Source organism: Perissodus microlepis, chromosome 4 (assembly GCF_051167445.1).
Source record: "Perissodus microlepis isolate ML-2025 ecotype Zambia chromosome 4, ASM5116744v1, whole genome shotgun sequence".
Taxonomy (NCBI): Eukaryota; Metazoa; Chordata; class Actinopteri; order Cichliformes; family Cichlidae; genus Perissodus; species Perissodus microlepis.
The window spans coordinates 7,590,251-7,613,203 of record NC_140464.1 but is presented as its reverse complement, the minus strand read 5'-3'; the positions used below and the strand labels follow the sequence as shown (position 1 = coordinate 7,613,203).

General features: G+C 41.0%; 1 protein-coding gene across 1 annotated transcript in view; it reads left to right on the top strand.

The window, feature by feature from the left end:
- The window catches only part of vat1 (vesicle amine transport 1), a 30,745-nt gene extending 8,850 nt beyond the window's left edge, over positions 1-21,895 (top strand). The window contains exons 3-6 of the mRNA XM_084925360.1: positions 9,548-9,718; positions 10,841-10,930; positions 12,655-12,896; positions 18,153-21,895. Coding sequence (XP_084781486.1) covers positions 9,548-9,718; positions 10,841-10,930; positions 12,655-12,896; positions 18,153-18,437 — 788 coding nt within the window. The 3' untranslated portion in view covers positions 18,438-21,895. The remainder of the gene's footprint in view (positions 1-9,547; positions 9,719-10,840; positions 10,931-12,654; positions 12,897-18,152) is intronic.
- The last annotated feature ends 1,058 nt before the right edge of the window (positions 21,896-22,953 follow it).

Sequence of the window (22,953 nt, the reverse complement as noted above, 5' to 3'; positions counted from 1 at the left end):
GTGCAACTGGTTATTTCAAATTAAGACCTAACAGGCTTGTCTTTCAACCGTCAATGGAAACCGGAGTAACCAAGAGAACTCTCGCAGACACAGGGAGAACACACAAACACCATGCAAAAAGCCACAAGCCAGCAGGCTTATGGATTCAAACACAGGACCTTGTTGCTGTGAGGTAACCGTGCAAACCACTGCACCACTGTGCTCTTCCACTCAGACAGTAATGAAACTGAACAATTTGCTGTATGTAAGTGTGCGGAAGCTGAAATTTCTGGCCCAGAGTAAGAGAGACAAGCTTTATGAATACGCACTATTTTTATAAATATATAAAAAATAAAAAGTGGTATGAAAAGTAAAATTTAAAAAAATGAAACCAACCAAAAAATACTTCATAAACCAGTGCCAGTACATATTAGTCTAAAGCCTTTTACTAAATGAAAGTTTAACTTGCACATAAAGACTTGTTGCTTTTATGTCATTCATGTTATTGTAAATGAAATTTCTAGAATTTCTGACAGAAAAAGAAAGTGATTTGATGATCATGGGAAACTTTCAGTACTTTCTAACATGTTTATAGACAAAACAATTGCCACTTTATTTTTAGATAATAAACAACTTAACTGCTAACACAGGCATTGCTTCTCGCTTTATAGTAAAGTGATCTAAGGCGATGGTTCCCCTTTTTGGCTAACACTGAAGCAATGTTTACCTGTGACCCCTTTTTGCAGTCCATGATTAAGCACATCACATGATGGAGTTCTGAGCACATCACAACTCAAATATCCCTGGTTTCATTTTGACATGGAGGGGGCAGGGGTTATGACTCTTAGTTGGACTTTCCATATTGTTCATACTCAGCAAGGCACTCTTATTATTTGTAGTATCTTTGAGAAGATATTTCTTTTTTAACATCATTTGTTAGTGCTGGTGTTTGTTATCATCTGTTTCCGCAGGTGAAATTAATCGATATGCAATTCCAAGTTACATGCATCTTTTATCCTATGAAGTTATGACACAATAGTGAGTTACAGCTAAACCTTTCTCACAGCTCCACCCATTTGACTAGCATAAATAGGCAAAGGGATTTACATTAGACTCATTAGAGTGTCTCAAAATTTTGCAATTGCTGGGCGCATGTGGAAGTGCACCCAAACAAACAACAGTGATCTTGTGTGTAAGACATGCCTGCACAACACCACATTCTTGCAACATTGGTTTATGTTGAGCAAAGATAATATAGTGAGCTTTAAGATGAGATTAACTGGGCCACATAACCCAGGAGTAGCACAGGCAGTGATTGGTTTTTCAACCTCAGTGACAAAGTGCAGTTGTAACTACGATATAAACTGGTTATTTTTTCTTTTTATTGAAGGCCAAGATCGACAGCTTTTTACCAAATAGACTCTTTGTTTGAGTATTTTTTTCATTCCTCACCTTCATGTCTTTCTAGTAAATCCTTGAGGGTTCATCCTCTGACTGACTGTTTTTCTTTTTTTTCTTATAAGAATCTAATCTGCTAATTAATCGCTTTGGAAAATGATTAATTAAATTATATTTAAAGCGTCCCTGAAGGTCCTAAAACTTTTAGTTGAACAATAATTCCTAATAATGAACATCTAATCATATCATTTTTGACAGATTTTGGAGTTTTTCTTATATAAAGGTTACTAACATTGATGTATATCATAGTTTGGATAAGAAGAATAAAATGTAAAAAAAAAATCTTTAAGTCAGGGGACAAGTAACAGAATCCTGGAAGACCAACAGAAGCGGGATCTCCTCTTCTAGAATGGATTTACAATATAGAGAAAATTATGTCATTAAAAAAAGTATTGGTCCCTTTCAAGAAATAATCTGGCTCTTAAATGGTTAACTTGTAATCGTTCCACTTTATTTTAAGACCTGATGAATGAGCTGAAGAAATACTGGTAGGTAAGTTTGTATACTTTTGGATGGGGGATTTTTTTATGCTATTCTAACTCACTATATGTTTATTATAATGACATGAGGGTCATTCTAATTGTTAAACTGTGCATGTGAAATTTCACAGAATCCATCCATTCTCAGCTTCTTATCCTTTTCGGGGTGGTGGTGGGGCTGGAGCCTATCCCAGCTATCTTGGACGAGAGGCAGGGCACACCCTGGACAGGTCGCCAGTCTGTCGCAGGGCTAACACACAGATGCAGACAACCATTTAGACTCACATTCACATCTATGGGCAATTTAGAATTTCCAATTAACTTATCTCCACTAATTGCATGTCTTTGGACTGTGGGAGGAAGCCGGAGTAACCAGAGAGAACCCATGTGAACATGGGGAGAACATGCAAACTCCACACAGAAAGACCCCGGCCTGATGGTGGAGCTGAACTCAGGACCTTCTTGCTGTGAGGCAACAGTGCTAACCACCGTGCTGCCAAATTTCAAGATTTAAAGATCGTATGAAACTGAAGTAAAGGTTAATGTCAGAAATAATAACATAACCCTTCGCAGCTGGTTGCTTTAAATCAGTGGCTCCTAAAAAGATTTTTGCCAGGTCTCACTTAAAAAGCTGGAAAAAAGTTCACACCATACATGCCAAAATTTTTTATCATTCTGTAGAAATAAAAAAGGATTCAACAAGTATTTGAGTGTAATGAAGGCCAGCATTTATTTTTTTTATATTTTGGCCTCTATTTTCCCTATAAAAATAATTTATTCATTAGTTTTACTCCAAATTTCTCCCAGGTCATTTTCAACCTCATTTTGTGAAAAGTTGCATTAATGGTGGTGATAAATTTTAATGCTCTTGCTGATGGAAAGCAGTGACAGATGTTCATGGGAATAACCTGCTGAACTTTGTTGTGAGTGTCTTCAGGGATGGATGCTTTTGTGTCTCCATGTTTTCTGGTAATGTCACATCAGCATGAAGAGCAACATTTCCTCAAATGTATGGTGACCTTAACCCATCAGGATCAGGTGACCAGATAGGAATGCCTGCCTGGTGTTTAGACTCTGTCTGTCAGTCAGGCCTTTATGTGCATGTAAGTAAACTCTGGTGAATAGTCCTCAGCTGCTTCTCTCGTGGGTCCGCTCCTGTCCTTTCTCTCCAAACAATGGCTTTTTGTATTTCCTCCCATCGTGCCTCTCTACTCCACTGCATTTCACATCTGCATCCTCCGTTGTCCTCCTCCCCCTCCGGCACTCCGTAACCTCTGCTCCCTCTGCTTGACCTCTCCATATCCGTGCTCTAGTCCTCGTCATCGGGGAACGTACGCACGTTTCCCCTTTTGTTTTCCCCAGAGGGCTTGGGTGGGGACGAAGTTTAGCAGCATTAGGATGCATCTCGTGGGTTTTTCACTGTACCCAGCCAACTGCCTTTCCTCTGACCTCTCCCTGAACTGGCCGTAATGTTTATGAACCCTGGCCAGTCGTCGCCCCCCACCACACCCACACTACACATTCCTGCATACATATGGGGCTCCACTGCTTCCAAACATGATGTCTACCTCTGTTTTATTTATGACTGACTGCGGTCCAGCATTAGGTGTCACGCATTGTGTTGGAGATGTAGAATGCATAATAAGAATTAGGTGGCGCTGTAGGTGAGGATTCTGCTTCTGTGCTTCAGCCCTGTCCCCCATGAATGCCTGGATTTCCAGCTCAATCTTTCACTGCTTAAAAAAAAAAATACTCTGCACACTAATAGCACTGTAAGGTGCTTTGGTCTCCATCATATGTTATCAATTATCTCGGCTCATAAAGTTTGAGGTTCGTGTTTTGGATTTTATTTTTCTCAGCGACCAATTATGGTGGCTGCTGCAGCTGCATCTTCCTGGAGTGTATAGGATAGCCTTACGCCAGGGTTACACTGAGGATTAGCTGGCAAGAGTTGAAGTGAGATGCTTCCAGCTGCTGTGTGTTGGTGAAATACAGTCTTGACTGTGATGGGGGACAGCAGTCACAGCTGAGGAGTTAAATCCTTGTTAATGGTAATCTGTAGAGCTGATGGTCCTGGAAGTAATTTCTACTCATGTAAATTTCAGCTTGAAAGCATTCTTTTAATCTCCATTGCTCCGTGTGAATTGTGAAAGCAATAATGAAACAACTGAAAGTTTCTTAGACCATTTTTTTTACCTTTGAATCCCTCATGCCTCTGCAAACAACTAATGTGACGGTATGTTATTTTTAATTGCTTTCATACTTGTCCTGCTTTAGAAGCAGCTGTCGGACAGTTCTCTACATAGCACATTGAAAGGACTTGGGGAACTTGGGTATCCGAAATAATTACAACTTTTCCTTTTTTGTGTGTGTGTGTGTGGGGGGGGGGGGTGTTCTATATGCACCTCAGTATTGCAAGTGTACTGTCAGTGATCTCTGAATGCTTAGTGAGTGAAACAGGTGGCTGGATCTCTCGGGTTTGGTAAATGAGAACCATATCCTGGTATAGATCTTCATGACTGCTGTCAAACCTTCAGGCAATGCCTAAGGCATATGTGTAAGCCACCAGTGCACAGTTGACTGCAGATGGGACTGGCAAAATGTGTGTTGTTGTTTTGGGGTTTTTTGGGGGGGATGTTGTATGATTCCAAGAAAGATTCTTATTTCAGTGTAATTTTTTCCTCCCAGGACTCCCTCACAGATTACTGTTCTCATTAATTATTTACCAGCTAACAAAGTCCCTTGCTGTTTAAGCATTAGCTCATGCGTACTTACATCTCTGTCTCTCACAGATTTGTTGCTCCTTGGAGTGATTACAAAAGTCTGTGTCTTTATAAATGATTTCCCTTCCTCTTCTTTCCAGTCTGTGTGCGCAGGAGGTCGTACCCTAGTTTAGCAAATGCTAATTCACTCTGACCACTAAGCGGGAATCTGGGCTGCGTGGTTGAACCGTCTCTGCGTTCCCTGGGCCTGGCATTGCCGGCAGGCAGATCAGCTGCACAGATAGGAAAGAGAAACCAGGGCAACCTCCAACCTAACCCACCAATCACGTTGCTTGTTCGCGCTCTCATTGCTGTAGCCGTTGACAAATGACCCCATCTACCCTCATCCCAACCACCACATACAGTCACAGGTGTATGTGAAACCTTTTTCAGGACACCTGTTTGTGTGATCGTATCTGTGTGGCAAAACAGAATAAGTGCACGCCAGCTTGTGTTTCATTTTGCGACAGGAAAAGAAGGTTATGTCTATACCTTTACATGCATATTATTATTTGGTCTGTGCTGTGACTGTTTTTATGTTAGTGCTATGTGAGAATCATTACTCAGGAAATTACAGGGGCCACCATCACATATGTGCAAGGGATGGGGTTTTGTTTTTTTTTGTTTTTTTTAAATTCACTCACAGTAACTAAAAGTGGATTTCCTGTATGAAACACAGAATTTCAACATTAGAGAGAGCACATTAAACTGCTCTTCAAGCCCACAGTGCATGTATGCACACTAGAACAGTCATTCCAGAAAACGCAGAGTTTGCATAATACCTCAAAAGTACACATTAACAACAGCCAGCCACAGCTCCTTTTGTCATTACAGGAGTTGTATCTGAAGTCAATTATAGAGCTGAAAAGAACAGCAATAATCTCAACAAGTTTATTTGGTTCAACTTGTTGAGATTGTAACCCTGCCATGGTGAGTCTGGGTAACAAGAGATTCCTGTATTTCATTCTTTGTTAGCCACTAATGATAGGTTAAGGAGGACATGAGTCCTTCTGTGAAGAAATCCCAGAAAAAGAAACAAGGACCAGGGACTAGTCATCTTCTGGTGTTGACAGTAACCGTACGGCCTCCATCCGTCCCCATACTAACACCTGAAATCACAGACTGACTCATACAATTGAGTAACACCGTGACGTGTAAGATGATCTTCATTTGGGCAAGTAACACAAAACACTGACAAGGATATGGCTTTAAAGTTGATTGACACTCGACGCGGATATTTTATTTATTTTTATAAATCTGAAAAATATTTCTCATGTCCCCACCCTCCCCTGCTGGTGAACTCTGGGTGTGGAGCAATAATAGTGGCCTCAGTGTCAGTTTGGATTCCACTGTGTTTTGGGGAAAATTCCTCTTCACTCCTAACTCATATTGTGGAAGCCAAGTGCAATTTGTGCCAGAATGTTAGAATGTACGGATTCAGGGAAAGACAAAAACCCCACTGTTTATCCAGCTTCTCCGGAGAGGGGGAGAGGGAAGAACACAACAGATAGGTGGATGCTTTTTGACATTTCCTAATCGCCGAGTGTAAACAATTCAATTGAATCTTCAGGAGAAGAAATGTAATTAGCAACAAAAATGTACTTAAGCTGCTTTTTGCTTCCCTGAGCAAATGGATAAGTGTTTGTGGCTGGTTCTAAATTAACATGAATTCACACTCTGCTCCTGCCAAGAAACATTATTTTAGTTAAAAGAAATAGATATAAAGGGAAGACTTATAATTCAGGAACACAAGCAAAAGCACTAGGTTAATAAGAGGTTAATATTTTAATCTTGGCATATTTGTGAAGATTAGCAGATGCCAGCAGCCATTAAGAGCTGTTCAAAGCTATGGCCCCGCTCCTCTCTCCTTTGTGATCTGTGCATGTATCAATGTGTGTGTCCGTGTGTGTCTGTGTGTGTGTATTTGCGAATCGAGATGGGGTGCAGTAAGGGGTTCTGGCACAGCTCAGGAGTCTTGTGATGGAGGATCAGGAGTTTGTTCTCATGGGATTGAGAAACAGGTACCGTTCTCCTCATTGGCCACAATGTTTCTTTGACTGGAAACATTTGTAACCAGCCTGTATGAACTAATTTTGTCTTCTCTCATTATCAAAATATGGGTGTACAATATCATTAAAACAGACACTTATTGCTACTTTTTCCCCTCACTATGTATTACTGCAACAGAAGGGGAAATTACTATGTTTACTACAGTAGCATTGGTTAAACATTGATGTGAGCGCATGGCTGCAAGTATGCAGGGAAAATGGATGCATCATCATGTTGGACACTTTTTAACACCTGTGGGTTGCTACTATGTGACAAAGCCATTGACTAAAAACAGCTCTTAAACCTCCCACATGACAGGCAATGCATATTCAACAATTTCTCACTTTGTCTGCCTTCCCCTCTACCTCACACAAACTGTCGCGTGTGCACTAGTGCAAAAACTCAAGTCAAGCAGGCATGTTTGCGCTGTGTTCGAATGTGTGAAAACATGCATGCAGCTTTGTGATGAACTGTTTGTTATCACATATTAATTATAACATAAGAAATGATCCTAATGACAAACTTGCCCAAAGCAAGAGCAGTTATTGAAACAAAATGGCTCCCTCTGCTCAGTCATTGTCTGCAATTTGGCCGAGGTTTCCTTGGCAACGCAAACTTGGTTTCTCACTGAGGACAAGGAGAGACGGTGCTGTTATAACGCAGCCGTGACGGCACTCACATCCAACAGCAACAGCCTCGATTTTGTTTTCTCATCAGTTGTACCCTTGGTGTCAGCAGGCGTGATTATAGTAACGAAGAGCGGCTGATTCATCTCTCCTGGACTCAGGCTCTTACATCAACAAAACAACACAGAATACATTTCTTTCTTTACACTGAAATGAAGGTTTGTGAAGGAAGCAAATTAAAATGATTTGGATTTGTCTTTACAAGTTTTTTGACCCTTTTTGAACCCTGTGAAAGATTCAAATCTAACAGAAAATGAGATCAGAATCATTGCTGTGAACCATGCAGTGTTTGTTTTAAGTCTTTTGAACTGACTAAAGGAATTATTGTGAATTTAAATATGCCGTTCGCTGTAACTACCTTTTTTTTTTTTCTTTAAAAGATGCTCCTTGAATGATTTTGATGACTGTGTATCAAAAAAACAGTTTATTGTTCACTTTCATTTTTGTTTCATGTCCAGCAGCAAGAGCTTTGATTCTCATACCCTTCAATAACGTTGGTGTCAATAGGCTTGATAACAGCAATGCAGAGAGATTGATTCACCTCTCCTGGTCTAAAGCTGTCAAATTAAAATCACAAAATAAAAAGAATTTCTCGTCGTCACATTGAAAATAAGGCTTTTGAAGCAGTTGAATTTTTAAAAATTAGGCTTTTATTTCCTGGTTCTTTCTCCTCTATAACACATTTTAGTTACAAAACTTTCATTTATTTTTAACACGGGAGTAAAAGCAAACCATTTTATTTTTCATGCTGGTAAGAGAATGGGGCCTAATCCTATCATTAAATCTTGGTTCAGTTTATTTATTTTTTGCTGTTTTTATGCAATAGTGCATCCGCAGAGAGGAACTGCTGAGACGTTGCTCTGAAAAGACTGGTTCACTGGCTCAGAATAATCTTTACGTTTATATGAAGGGACCAGAGGTGCATCAGTGTCATCTGATGCACAACATTCGCTCTGTGCATCACAAAAGAAACGAAAATTCCAACGTTATCGAAAGCACTGAAAACAACACATCCCACGGCATGTTCAAAACACTTTGCTACTGTGTGCATTTTATCACTGTATGTAAAGATAACTTATTGACAACAATCAATTCCACAAGTCTAATCTTTTGCACAAGGGCAATCAAATGTGTGCTTCTCATGCATGTCTCTGTCTTCCTGTCTTTAAGATGATCTTGCTCTTGATCTTGCATAGTCTACTAAATATTTAAGTGTAGATGTCTATGTAAGCATGCAAATTATTCATCTGCTCCAAACCTTTCTAGCAGACAGGCAGCCCAACTATGCAATTAAAAGTTTGTTATTTAAATACATGTTTTGCTTTACTCTCTGATTCAGATAAGATGCACTCTTTACTTGGTCAGGCATGAATGACCTTTATGGATGCCTTTCAGTTCAAGTCCTCAAGTCAGGCCCTATTTCAAACAAGCCACTGCTTATCAGTAACCTATTACTTCTTGCGCTGGCTGCCTTTGCAAACACTGGCAGAGGCTTTTGCCACAACTATGTACACACTTTGGAATACAGCAAACAAAAAACACAGATATCCAAAACATCCAATCTGTCTTTAAAGTCTTGGACAGTGGAGCCCTTTTTGTTTTCAGCTGACATGATCATAAGGAACTATGTCATTTGTAATCCAACTGTCATTTTCCAAATGGTGGGAAAAAAAGACTTGAGCTACTTTTTTTTTTTTTTTTTTTTTTGACTTTGGAATTTTTGACAGGTTGTTTCAAATAAGAGAACCAGAAATTCGATGTCATTTGAGCTACAATGGCTACTTTCTCCAGACTTGCATGTGTGTGGGTGTCTATTCACCCCAGGTCAGCTGGGTTAATGTGATTGTGTTTAATGCGCTCCTTACATACCCCTGAGCAAAACACATTCACACTGATATTGACTTGCTTGTTTGGGAGAATTAATAATTAAAATCACATTTACCTGCCATAAGTATGTGTAGAATGGAAATTCCTAGATGCTTGTGTTGAGGTATGTTTTGTTCAGGGTGTCGCCTTGAAAGATTAAGTTGGGGATAAATCCATGCCAAATAGAGTTTGCACTAGAATTCATTACAAATCGAGTTTTTTGCAGTTCATGATTTCACATATCAAATTAACTCTTGTCTTGCTTCAGGTGGTGTGGGGATTGCAGCTACTCAGCTGTGCAAGACAGTGAAGGATGTGACTGTGTTTGGCACTGCTTCAGCCAGTAAACATGAGACCATCACCCAGGGTGGAGTTACACATGCCATTGACTATCGCACCAAGGACTATGTGGAGGAAGTCCGCAAGATCAGTCCAAAAGGTAAGAAAATTAGCCATCTGCACTGTTAAAGCTGCCTAAATTCATATTGAGACTGTTTCATATTTCAAATAGTTCAGATTGATATTTTCCCCTGGCAAGAACCAGTACTGTGTGACTGCAAACACTGAGATGATACATTTTCAACCACATTGTCTTTCTCGACAGAGCTGGCTGCAATGTGCACTAGACGGATAGCATGTAGGGAGTCATTTTCCCTACCCAGCAAACTCATTTCACTAAACAGTGACTGTTTGGATTCTCACTGCCACCAACAATGTATCCACACAGTTTTATGTAGATGGACTCGCCAAGATGAGCACAAAAGAATTCAGCTTTTCAGTAAAATGAAACAATGTTCAGTTCCTGTTTCTCCTTCCAACTACTGCTGTGATCCTAGCAGGATGGAGACTGTTATTATGCTGGTGGCTCATTTCATAGTCCCCTCTTCAGGCCGTCTCTGTTCTTTGTAACATAGAGTTAGACAGACAGGCATTACAGAGACAGATAGCGAGAACTGACACTTTGGACACAATGTATCTAATTAGAAGCCTGGATCAATGTGCAGTCCTGCTCTCTACCTTTCCCTCTGTGTCTTTGGCTGCCTGTCAATTTATGTGTGCTGTGGTCAAGGCGGAGTCCTGCTGTGAGCCTCCCACAATCAATAAAAGCAGGGTTTAATAGAGCAAGGAGGGGTAGCCCAATTTGAGGAGTCCCCTCTGGCGGAAAGGAGCATCATTAGGCCTGAGCTTATATAGTTCACCATTAATAAGCCACAAAGAAACCTTCATAGTTAGATTGCCATCCTTTACCATCTGTTCAGAGGGTAGGTTATTATTCTATCCTCCAAGGAATGGACAGCAACAGAAAGTCATTTTATCCCTCTGGTCTGATCAGTGACAAGAATGAAAGAACATCAAACAAGCAGGCCCTTACTCGACTCTTCTTCTTACGTCTCTTGAAATATGTGGGCTTGTCTCTGTGTAAACACGGTGCAACTTGGCCACACTTGCTACTCCCAGTGAACTCTGCCATGCAGAGGTGGCTGCTGAGGAGACTTGGCAGGCCGTTCTCTCTGAATTCACACCAGTGATGACTGTCCCTTTCTTCTCTATTCTGCTCCAGGGATGGACATAATACTGGACCCTCTTGGAGGATCAGATACCCATAAGGCCTACAACCTGCTGAAGCCTATGGGCAAACTTATTACCTATGGTAAGTAGAAAAACAAGGCCAATGCTTGAGAGTCGGTTGGTAATTTTCACGAGACAGCCATCCACAACATTGCTTTGGAGGAACAGGCCAATAATTTGGCCTGTAATTTTTTAACTATACTATTAAGTGGCCACCTTTTATTTATTTTTTTTTTTTTTCTAAAACTTAAGGTCTAAACCAAAATGTTGGCCATTATAATTGTTGGTGACCTTATTATAGCGTCATGTAACATTAGTAGGAATGCTAAGGCTTCAATTTACTGCTTCATTTTTTTTAACTGCAACTCTACAGCTTGAAATAAAGCACATCAGCAAAAGACAATATACCCAATATAAGACTGATGATGTCAAACCTTTAATTTGTAGCAGACTAGTAGAGTGGTGGGCAGAATAGAGGCCCATGTCATCGGCATGCTGCGTGTCATTCGTGGGAAGCCCTTTACACTAGCTGTGTTGAGATGCCAAACTCGAACCAGTATACATGCAGTGGGTGGGGTCGGCATCCATGGAGAACAGGGTGCTCCCTTTGCATGTTGCTCAGAAACCTACTACCCAGCATGGTGCCCTCCACCCTCGCCCATTCATCCATGTCACCCCCACAAAACCCTCCAGCTCCACCCCACCATCCTCTCCCTCAGCTTCTTTTCCAGCTTATCAGAAGTATGCATAGCCGAACAATGAGTGTTTTATGCGCAAGAAACCTGGAATGTGTCTGAATGTAGCAGACTGGGTCCCTCTTTCTGTCAGAGCATGCTTTGTGTCCCCTGTTTCCCTTGAGAAAAGCTCACACAGTGAGGCCATAGGCTACATGAATGCAGGATGAGGGGGAATAGGGATGTGTTGACAGTGACAGCTGAAGTGCTAAAGAGGTTTTTTTTAGGGTGGAAGGTGTAGGTGAGAGTTTGAGGACTGAGGGGAGACAGAAGGGAAACAACAAACTCGATATAACAAGGTGCAGCACTTGACGCTTGACAGAGATATTCAATTTACAGTGACGTAAAACAGCCAAAACGGCAAATCTCCACACTAAAGGACCAGTTAAAAAGAAACATTTGTGATCTTTTTGTGTAAATTACTTGACAAAAAATTATCTGTCGTCCAATTTTCTGCTCATTTTTTAATACATTAATAGAGTGGGTCTTTCACCACTAAGATGTAAATAGGTTATCAGGAAATGAAAATAGGTTATCAGGTGGGTAAAGCTGTTGCAAATGAAAAAAACTGAGAAAGTTGGTGGGGGACTGGGAAATTTCATAATTGAATCTCATGGCAAAATTTTGTCCTGGAGAAAATACTGTATTATTACTACCACAAAGAAGATTTAGAATATTTTGGCAGGCGTGCATGTATGTTTCTGTCTGTGGATAAAATAAATATTAATCCTCACCACTGAGGATGAGAAGTTGAGATCAAAACTGAGGTGTAGTTTGAAAATGGGTGTGGTCTAACAAAAGAGTGCAGAATAAAGGGTTCCAGTTCCTTGCCCATCTATTTACCCATCCCATATTATATATGTTAATATCTATAGACATATAAATTTGCCAGCCTCAATAACAGTTCAACGATAGGAGCCAACACAAAGAGTTTTGAGTAGTCTGTGTTTCATGAATTTAAGGTAGTCACAAAACCTTTGACTGCAGGTGTGTAGCTGGCCCGCTCTAAGTTCATTTTCTTAAGCTTTTTATTCCAGTGATAAGCGATTTAAGCTCTTACTTTTTCTGCCAGGAGCGGCTAACATGCTGGCAGGGCAAAAGAAGAACCTGCTTGCTGTGGCAAAGAACTGGTACCACCAGTTCTCCATCCACACACTCAGCTTGATTCAGGGAAACAAGTCGGTGTGTGGCTTCCACCTTGGCTACCTAGATGGGGAGACAGAGCTCATCACCGAGGCAATGAATACCATTCTGGATTTCTACAAGGACGGCAAAATCAAACCCCACATTGACTCTACTTGGCATCTTGAGCAGGTTTGTGTCTCTGTGCTTGCCTATTTATGCCAGTAATTACTATTAGTTTCATGTGGATTATGTCTTGGTGGATTACGTTCTTTATTCTCACATAAAATAAATTTATAAGTAGAGGCTATGATCGGTTAAATACTATGAGATTATATCATTATTTTTTTTGTTTTTTGAAATTTTGCTTAAAGTGGTCAGTGTAGTTGAGTAGATTCAGTGTAGCCTTAGAATTTTTGACATTACATTAATTTAGTATAAATGTAATGGCTTGTATTTATTTAGTTCATTTGTTAATCTAAATTACATTTTAGATGAATTTCTGCTAATCTTTACAATTTAGCAGAAATTCATCTAATTTTTTTCAAAACTTACATTAATAATAGAAAATCTTCTGTATTTTACAAGACATATGCAGTAGTTTTCCTTTTTAGCTAAATTTGCCACTAAACCGTTTCCATTTCATGTCCTTTATGTCTTTCTTTTTTTTTTTTTGTAAGACCAGATGATTTATCACAACACGGGTGCATTTACACCTCTAATATATATGCTTATTGACTCACATTTACAACCCCCCCCCTTCTTAAAATGGATGTGAATGCCAGGTGGGCCTGTGTCTGTTTATGCATTTGGTGGTAGGATCTGCAGAAGCTGGGTGTGGCCGTGATTCAATAAGCCTCCCATTCAACAGCCAAAGTTTGTGCAGAAGAAGCGCTCTGTCTCAGTCAGACAGACAGACTCAGATTGTTGCTGACAAAATTAACGCTGCTAACAGATATGAATAGAGATGGTGTGAAAAACACAGATAGACAGAGAGAGAGAGAGTCAGAGGCTGACATCTTCTGTTGTCAAAGTCAGAGCTGGTCAGTATTTTGGCTGTGTGACTGGGACCGGAGAGAAACACCCGCTGCCTTTCTCCGCCATCTGACGCTCTTTCTCTGCCTCTCCATCTGTCTGCTCTTTCTATCAGATTCTTTTTCTCTGTCTTTAGGTTATTGACTCCCTCTCTGTCTCTCTCTGTCTCGCTGTATTCTCTCCTTCTCCCTCCTCACAGTGTATCTTTTTTGCTCTTTCTCTCTTGTTGCTATGGTGACATCCTTTAGTCAGCGTGTGCCTCTGTCTTAGGGAGGGGCCCTGATGTATGAGAAAGAGACATGGAAGGAGAGTGGAAATACACAGAAGAGAAGGTATAATCTCTGTCTGGCTTGGAGCAAGTTTTTGGACAAAGTCTGCAAACATGGGTTAGATTTACATGAAGCCTAATGATTCTGAAAGGTTTAAAAGCTCCATACAAAGAAATATGAAACGGCTGAAACTGACTGAAATTTAAAATGGTTGCATAGGGTGGGACCTTTTCATAAACTGATCAGAATTTTTTAAAAAATTATACCACATAAACGATTCCTTTTTTTTTTTCTAAACAAAGGTGGTAAACACTTTTTACAATTTTGTAAAAATGGTGGTTTGAGCTGAATTGGCCCTACGTGGAGTTTGATTTTAAAAAAGATAATAATGGAAACTGCTTCAGATCAGAGAGCTGCTCCAACACCCATCAAAGGGATAAGAACTTTCACAAGAACTTAATGCTAGGAGAAACCAGTTGGATCATTACTCGTACTTGGCATGAAGCAGGTTATGGTCTGCTTTGGATGCCTTCTCGCTTCTGGTAATACGCCTGTAGGAAACTTGACAACCACTCATTTGCTGTACATTCACTCTACTTTTGGCTATGCCATCTTACAATGGCACAGTGGAATATCACAGGACCAGGGAGCTGGCAGGTCAAATTCCGATTAATGTCCAATCCAACTGTCCAATGTTCTTTCCTGGGTAATGCCTGTAAAAATTCAGGGCTGCAGTTTGAGTGAAAATGACTCTGTTTATTACTCTTATGCATGTTACACTGTCCCAGTTTAATGTATGTGCATCGTGTATGTAAAACTCAGACCATATTAAATCACATTCCATGTAAACAGCTGACCTGAAATCTTGGAGATACAGGGAGTCCATTTATTTTATTAGATAAATAAAAATACTCTGGGAAAACGATGAACAAGAGGGCTCACCTCATGCGCCACCATCCCGTGATCATGTAACCCAAGCAAATTTACATTCAATCGGCTCAGCAAACTAATGGCTCAGTCATGCAAGTTAAAATTGTCCAGAGCTTGGAGGTGTTACGGTCAGTGATCGTGATTACATAGGTCACTTGATAGGAGGCAACCTTTCTGCAAACAGTTGCTGTCAGAGTTGGACTGACTGCAATCACTCTGTGGTTGTCAAAGGTTTCATATATTTGCTTAAATAATTTATAAATGCGAACAGATGACTTTTGTTACTGAGCACAACTTGAAGGAACTCGACTCAAATGGCTGCCAGGTTGTAACCAGGTTAAACTCATATAGAACAGGTTGCTGAGTTCAAATGTCAATTTATTTCTGGAGAAGAAAAATTAGGGGATTTTTCTGATAATTTATCACGGTTAATTAACAACTTGACCGCATGGCAACATTTATGACAGGTTTTAGTGACACTGTTGGTTTGCTTCAGTCTCATTTTGCAGCAAAAAATAAATAACTGAACTGAGAAAACCTTTATCTTATTGGATAAAAATTTCCGAACAGGAGGAGAAAAAAAGGGGAGGAAAAAGTCACAAAGACTAAGTAAAACAGGTCTAAAAGTACATAAAGCAGAGCAGGATGGCAATCAACAGGCGAGGGGAAAAAGGCAAATCAGACCATAAAAATATTGGAAAAAATAATAAAGGCACAAAATAAAATGGACACATACACAACAGAAACTTACAAATAAGAGGAGTTAACTGAAAAAAAGAGACATGGAAAAACTAATGACACAGCAGACCATGACAGATAGTTGATCGATTTTTATGACCTCGGTTGAAATGCCACATCTTGACCCCATTCATCACATCCCATCCCCCCACTGTCACTCTTTGTTTTTCCTCCAGTAATCAATGAACATGCTAGGACCATGTTTTTTGTAAATTAGACTGTTCCTTCCTTTCCTGTAGTTCCTCAGGATTCATTATCTACATCTGCACCGATTTCCAAGAAGATAATGGTCATGTAAGTAGCCACAAATAGCACACCCTTATCAAGATGCCTGGGAGTGAGAGAGGTTGGCAGATCTTAGAGAGTGAAGCCTAGAAGTCGGTGGAGTCGTTAAAAGGAGGCAGTCTGTGACTTTCATTCACATCGAAGATGATTCTTATAATTCCTGGACTCACCCCTCCCTTTCTTTCATTGCCTGTTCTTCATTTGTGGGATACCAGTTGCTCCCTCCGCCTCCTCCTCTCCCTTTCCCATGTGTCTAAGTCGTCAGGGCCACGTTTCAGCCAGGCTTTACGTTGCTAGGAGATGGCCCTGTTGCCGTGGCATTGGTCGTTAGGTGGTCTGCCTGCCTCGCGCAAATAGCGAGATTGGAAGAAGGAGGGAGGGAGATGTGATGGAGACGGGAACAGACAGTGGACAGAGCCCAGTGGTCAAGAGGAGGGTGGGGCCAGTCTGGCTGGGATTCTCCACTCATCATTATGATGAAGGAGCAGTAGGACCAACATCACCCATCCATCAATATGGAGAGGGGAGCCTGGGGGTTGTAATCTCATCTGTCCCCAACGTGAAATATTTAGTTTTTGGAAAGAAAATCTCATAAATATCAGATTTGCCACTTCATACTTCTTCTTTTTTCTAATCATTTTAACCCAATAAGCACCTCAATAGGACGGTGTAACATTTTTCCAGGCCAACCTTTCAATAAGAATGACATGCCAAATTCTACAGTACCACATTTTTTGGTCACTATAATCTTGTTCATTCTAGCCAGCAAAGAAATCTCTTCTTAAAAGCAATTTTACTTGAAGTGATGGAGCATAAAATCCTCAATCCTTGGTCTTAGGAAAGAAAATCAGTTCTTAAGTTTAGGCTTAACGCTTCAGCAATCTGAATTACACAATACTTTGAAAGTTTTACTGCAAAATGTATTTTTCGTGGAAAGTTTCCTTGCACAATATTTCCAAGCTGAGCTGTAGTAGAGCCATCAGCTATTATGAAGCTAATGAATGTTTATAAATGTAGATTAAATTTTAAAAAGCAATACCTAAGTTGTCATCAGTTGAAAGCCAGTGGCTTCAAGTTTGCATTTCTTTTGCTTTAAATACAGACTACTTACTTCCGTGTAATCAAAGCCTACTCAAAAGGTCCATATTGCCTCAACTTCAGATAAAAAATGGAAACCAGAATGGCTCAAATTACCCATGAATACAGATTGTGCATATCCACAGGACTATAACACAGTGGATGAATTTTGAAGTACATCTTAATAACTGTGAAAAATTACCTGTAAATCTTTTAATCTCAAACTGTTAAAGCATCACAAAGACCATAGATTTACCTTTATTTTGTATCATATAATTACAGTGGTCGGTTACTGGTACATCAAGTGGAAAATGCACAACAACCAAAAGCTGACATAGCTCACATTGCGTATGTGATAAGATTCCTCGCTGTCTGTTGATTTACTGACTCATTAATTCATTGTGGGCACTGTCTCGAAAGGTAAATGCAAAATAAACTCAAGAAAACAAATTTGTTTTGCAGAAGTTACATTTTTAAACTTACAAAACTGAACACAGGTTTGAAAACCAGCATTACACTCCGTCTTCTTGAGGAAATCTGTTACTTCCTTCCTAATGCGTAGTGATTAGAACATCTTAATATTGTGGGGGGGGGGGGGGGGGGGTGTCTGTTATTTGGTAGAATGGGTGAATTTGATAAAATGAAGCAAAAAGTGATTTTGATTTTAGTTGGCCTATCATTAAAACATTCACTATTTTTATACTTAAGACACACTAATATTAAATAATGCATGTTTGAAGTGTTCATTATTCCCTCCATTTGCTCCGTTATCCTGTTACCACTTCTTATTTGCTGTGTACTGCTACAACAATCTAATTTCCCCTCAAAGATTATTAAAGTCTCATCTAAACAAATATAATTTCTCATATACTGCATATTAAAGTCATATTTGAAGAGCAAGCTTGCAATATTTGTTTCCAGGCTGTGGTGTCAAGAAGGGAAATTGGAGGCAGATAATGTAAAGAAACACATATTGCTGTGGAAATGTTTTCGGAGGGATGATACTAGCTTCTTCTGTCTCAAAGAGAACTGTTTAAAAGCTTCCCTTTGCTCCTTTTCGCTATTTGCTCTTTCATCTCGCCTTAAATAATCAGCTTCTCCCTCTCTCCTCCAGGTGGGTGATGCCATGAGAAAGATGCAGGAAAGGAACAACATTGGCAAAGTGATCCTCACTACAGAGCCGATGCCCGAGGAAGAGAAGAAGGAGGAGACCAAGAAGGAGGATAAGAAAGAGGATAAGAAGAAAGAGGATAAGAAGAAGGATGACAAGAAGAAGGACGATGCCAAGAAGGAGGAGAAGAAGGATGACAAGAAGGATGACAAGAAGAAGGAGGAGCCCAAGAAGGAGGAGAAGAAGGAAGAGGAGAAGAAGGAAGAACCCAAGAAGGAGGAGAAGTGAGAGGGTTGAATGGATGGATAGTCAAGCAGACCAGCAGGGAGTTTGTGTCTTGGGATCTTGGGTGTGGTGTGGGATTGTGGGGCTGGATTTGGCAATTTAGATGGATGGGGTGGGGTTTGGGGGGGGGAGTAAGAATGGGAATGGGTTAGAAGGATGGATTAGAAAATGATCACAGCATTGTCAGTCTTTCACATCCCCTCTCCATCACCTTTTGGGTCCACAATGACAGCGATTACTCAGACCTGGCTCCACCCACCTCCCCCTCCCTTCCTTTTCTTGCATTTATGTCTTAAAGATTCTGATCACATCGAAGCTCCAAACCTATCTTCCTCTCTGACATTGAGCGGAAACGGCCAAAAAAACAAAACAAAAAAAAAACAAAACAAAAAAAAAACATAACGATAATGGCAGAGACAGAAGGACCATGGAGGATTGTGGGTACGGTCCAGGCCTGGGGCAAATTACTGTTTCCCTGACAACAATGATCCCCGCTCTCACGCCGGCCCCACCCTCGACCCCCATGCCCCTCTGCACCTCAACTCCCACTGTGCTAAATTGTTCTGCTCTGACTTCCACCTGCCACCTCTGCTTCCCCATCCCCTCACTGTGCTGAGTCCCCACCCTGCCCCCACCCCACACACACACCTCCCACACCGCCGCCCCTGCCCACCCACCCTCAGGCCGGACCCACAGACAGGCACAAAGACGGGCAGTAAAATGAGAGAACCACACCCACCCACACGTTGCTCTCAGTGTCCAACGCTTAGTTATGTCACCAAGGATGAGTCAGAGATGCCTGTGATTGGCTGGTGCACCTCCTCTGGAGATATTTGCATCATGGCTTTTATCATGATGTTTTATGGCTCAGACAATAGTGTTAATACTGCAAGACCTAACCCTGGTTGTCATTTATGTGGACTTAGCTTGAAGCTTGTATCGGTGTTCATATAAAGCAAGGCGAAACCTCTCAACAATGCATTCGTTCCCACCAAATTAAGTGAAGATAATATAGAATCTGCAGTTTTGCACTAGCCTGAATATGAATTTGCCTCATAATGAGCCTTTCAGTCCAACGTTGAATAGAGAGGCAGAAATCATTGCTCAGCTTCCTTCTCCTTAGTTACAGATTTTTCTAGCTGACCAACTGTTGGCAAGAAGTGCACAGTGCCAATTAAGGGAGAATTTGTTTCTGTTTAAACAAGTACACACACAAACATACACTCTCGGAGTGTGATGAATGAAGCACTGTCATGTTGAGATAGCGAATGGTCTGAAATGAGCAAGTTAAGAAGGTGAATACCAGTTTAGTTTTTAGTTCACTCTGGATAAGGCTTTCTTCCTCCTCACTCCTCCTTGAGGAATTCCATGGCTCCTTTCACAGCGACCACTCGCCTGTCGATCATTCTGACCTGAGAGAGGAGAATTCACTTCTGGCGTCCATACTTTGCCTTCCCTCCCCTCTCTCTCTCTCTCTCTCTCTCTACTCTCTTGCTCTCTCTCTCTCTCTCACTTGCACTACTCCACTCTCTCCCTCCTCTTTCCACTTCCCTCTCTATGGTCGGCATAGCAACAGGCGTCAGGCTCGTCAGAGATGGCACTGTGGTTTGTTTCTCCCCCTCTCCCAGAGTCTCTCCTTTCTGCTTTCTTAGTCTACATTTGCCAACAGTTGGTGCTGTCGACACGTACTTCAACAGGTGTAAAATGTATTGAGAATGAGGAGCTGAAGCAGTCTTAAAGGCTTAGGCCTTTAAGACTCTATATAGAGAGAGAGCGATGTCTGCCTCCTCTTGAATATGATGAAATTGGACAGCACTTGCTTTAAGGTGGTCAAACTATTTTCCTCAAACTACACATGACACTGTGCAAAAGGAAGAGTGAATCTGCCCATGACAAGAAGCTCATGCTCACAACCAAGTGGTTAGATTAATAGCTTCCTACTTTGCACAGCCAGCTGCACTCTTCTTTTAGTCGGTAGGCGTAGTTGGGTAAAAGGAGAAAAAGTTCCTCAATGAAGCTGTTCTCAAGTTTTGTGGATTTGTTTGCATAACTGGGCCATGATTCCTGGAAAAAGATACTGCTGCTGAGCTGTTCAGATGCATTTCATTTGAGCACCTGAGGCAAGTACCATATAGTTTCACTGTGTTCAAGAGAAGTTAGACACCTTTACAGCCAGTCTCTTGAAAACTGGGCACTAAGACCATCTAAATAGAAAAGTGGCACTACGGGTCAGAGAAAAGACATTTGTTTCTTTTCTTTTTCTTGGAGAGTGAATTATCCCTTCAAGGCCAGTCGTTCCTATTTCATTGCACCAAATCCTTCACGTCTGAGTCAATCAACTTTAAACCTTAACTATTTATCCACCTGCCCGCCTCACTGCCTGTCTGTGAGTCTGGCCTCTGTGTCGAGACTCAGATGGTGACTAGTGACTTTGTAAAAAAAAAAAAAAAAAAAAAAAAAAAATGTTTCCAAAAAAAGGAGAAAAAAAAGTTGTTGTGTTAGCATGAGTGGCCTCCCTCATGTGCTGTGTGTGGTGTGCCATTATGTGTGAAGATGTGCGTGTGTCCTCAGGTCATTTGTCAGGTTTTAAAAGCACCCCCTCCCCCCCCCAACTCCTACCAGACGTTCCCTCCTTACACTACTCTGCTACAGTACGATGTAGCTCTGAAACCAACCAACACATCTTACTCTATCTCTCCCTCCTATCTGATAAGAGGCCTGTATTATGAGGACAGTTGGTATTAGTATTTTGCACTCTGCTCGCTGATCTTAATGCACTTGCAAGCATGGCGGTCTCACTCCAGTCCAGCACAGGCTTTGATTTTGCTCCAGGTTTGCAGCCCATTTCCCATCATGCGTTCCCACTGTATCTGCTAAAGCTCACTGAAAGCACAGGTGGCACACACACACACAGAAACACACAAACTCATGTAAAAGTCCCCTCATTTTCAGCTTGCCAACTTCTCCTGGGTGGCAGCTAAAATCAAAGCATTCATCCATCCTTGACTGTGGGAAGTAAAACGTGGAGCAGGTCCGAGCAACGTGGGCTGGAGTGCGACCGGCACGCTGGTGTGGGGAGTGATTGTGTCCTGTCAGCCTCTGGTTAGTGTTCTGTTCTAATCTGCTGGGCTCCCTTTGTGAACCTGTGGACGGTGCTTCTGTTCCGAGTGCCATGTGAGAAACAAACGCTTCAGTTTTGAAATGAGAAAAAAAAAAAAAAGATGTTTTACTTACTATGTTATTTTGATTTACCTTTATATTTTTGTTCGTTTGTTTGTTTTTTGTTATCCAAGGGTTTAAAGTTCAAAGCTCATACTCTTATGTGGGGACTTGCCAACCTGCACTCCTCTTTAAATGTGATGAAGTCTTTCTGTTGGTTTAAACCATGTGTGCCAAATTGTATGTATATTCCTCTGTCCATGCTTTGAATATTAACAGTGCATAAAAAAATATGAAGAAAATTCTGTTGTTGGATGCATTTCCGTCAACCTTGAAGAAAAGAGAAAAAAAAGAAAAATTCACACAAGTTGTCACATTGTGTCAGATTTATATCCCAAAATGCTCACAGGTGCTGACAGAATTTTGCTGCAGTTTATAAAAGGTTTAACACAATCTGTATTTGGTGATTGGTTGTAGTCTTGCTGAAGCATAGGCCTGCATTGTGCCTCTCTCCTTACCTCAATCTGAGATGTATTTAGTAAATGCTTTTCGCTGTGTTTTACCAGGTCTCACATCATATCAGCCCCAATAGGATGATTCCCTCTGTTGGTTTACAGCTATAACATCAGTATTACAGTGAAGAGGAACAAAACATGGTGGATTTAAGACTCAAAACTCCACCGCACCAAAAGACGGTCGTAAATCTGCAAATTTCCCCCATCTCCAAAGCTCTGTGCTATTCCTCTCTATGGATTTCTTTTCTTTCAGTTTGTTTCCAAAATGGTTTGTATAACAAGTGAGGGACCAGATGTTTTTTACACAGCTGTGCAGGGAAGCCAGTACTGTAACACAGCTGAGCACAGCCTCTGCTTATTGGCTAATCATAGCTCAGTTCTGGCCTGCCCCAGACACAACATTTCCGCTTTGCAGTTGATCTCAGTTCACTCAAGGATTATTAAGAGTCATTCCTCTTTTCCTGTGCTGCATCTGCAAAACCTCTTGGCCGGTGCAACAGTTGCAGTCCAGCAGCCAGCCAAAAACTCCTCTCCATATCAGCCTCTTCCTTCTGCATACACATTCAAAGAAAATAGAGCATTACTTTGACATCTGGAATTTGAAATTGCATGCATTCATCTGCATGTGGAAAACAGATTAAAATCCCTTTTCTTTTCTTTTTTCTTTCAACATTTTCCCCGGGGTACTTTTGAACTGAGATGCCTTTGACATGAACTCAATCAGCCGGGTGGGTGTTTCGCGTCTTGAATTCGGGTTCAAGTGGATCCGTCGGTTAAAGTAAAACCCACCCCTTCCTACTGTGGCCTGCAGCCTGAGAGCTTTTCCACTGTGGTGAAGCTGAATT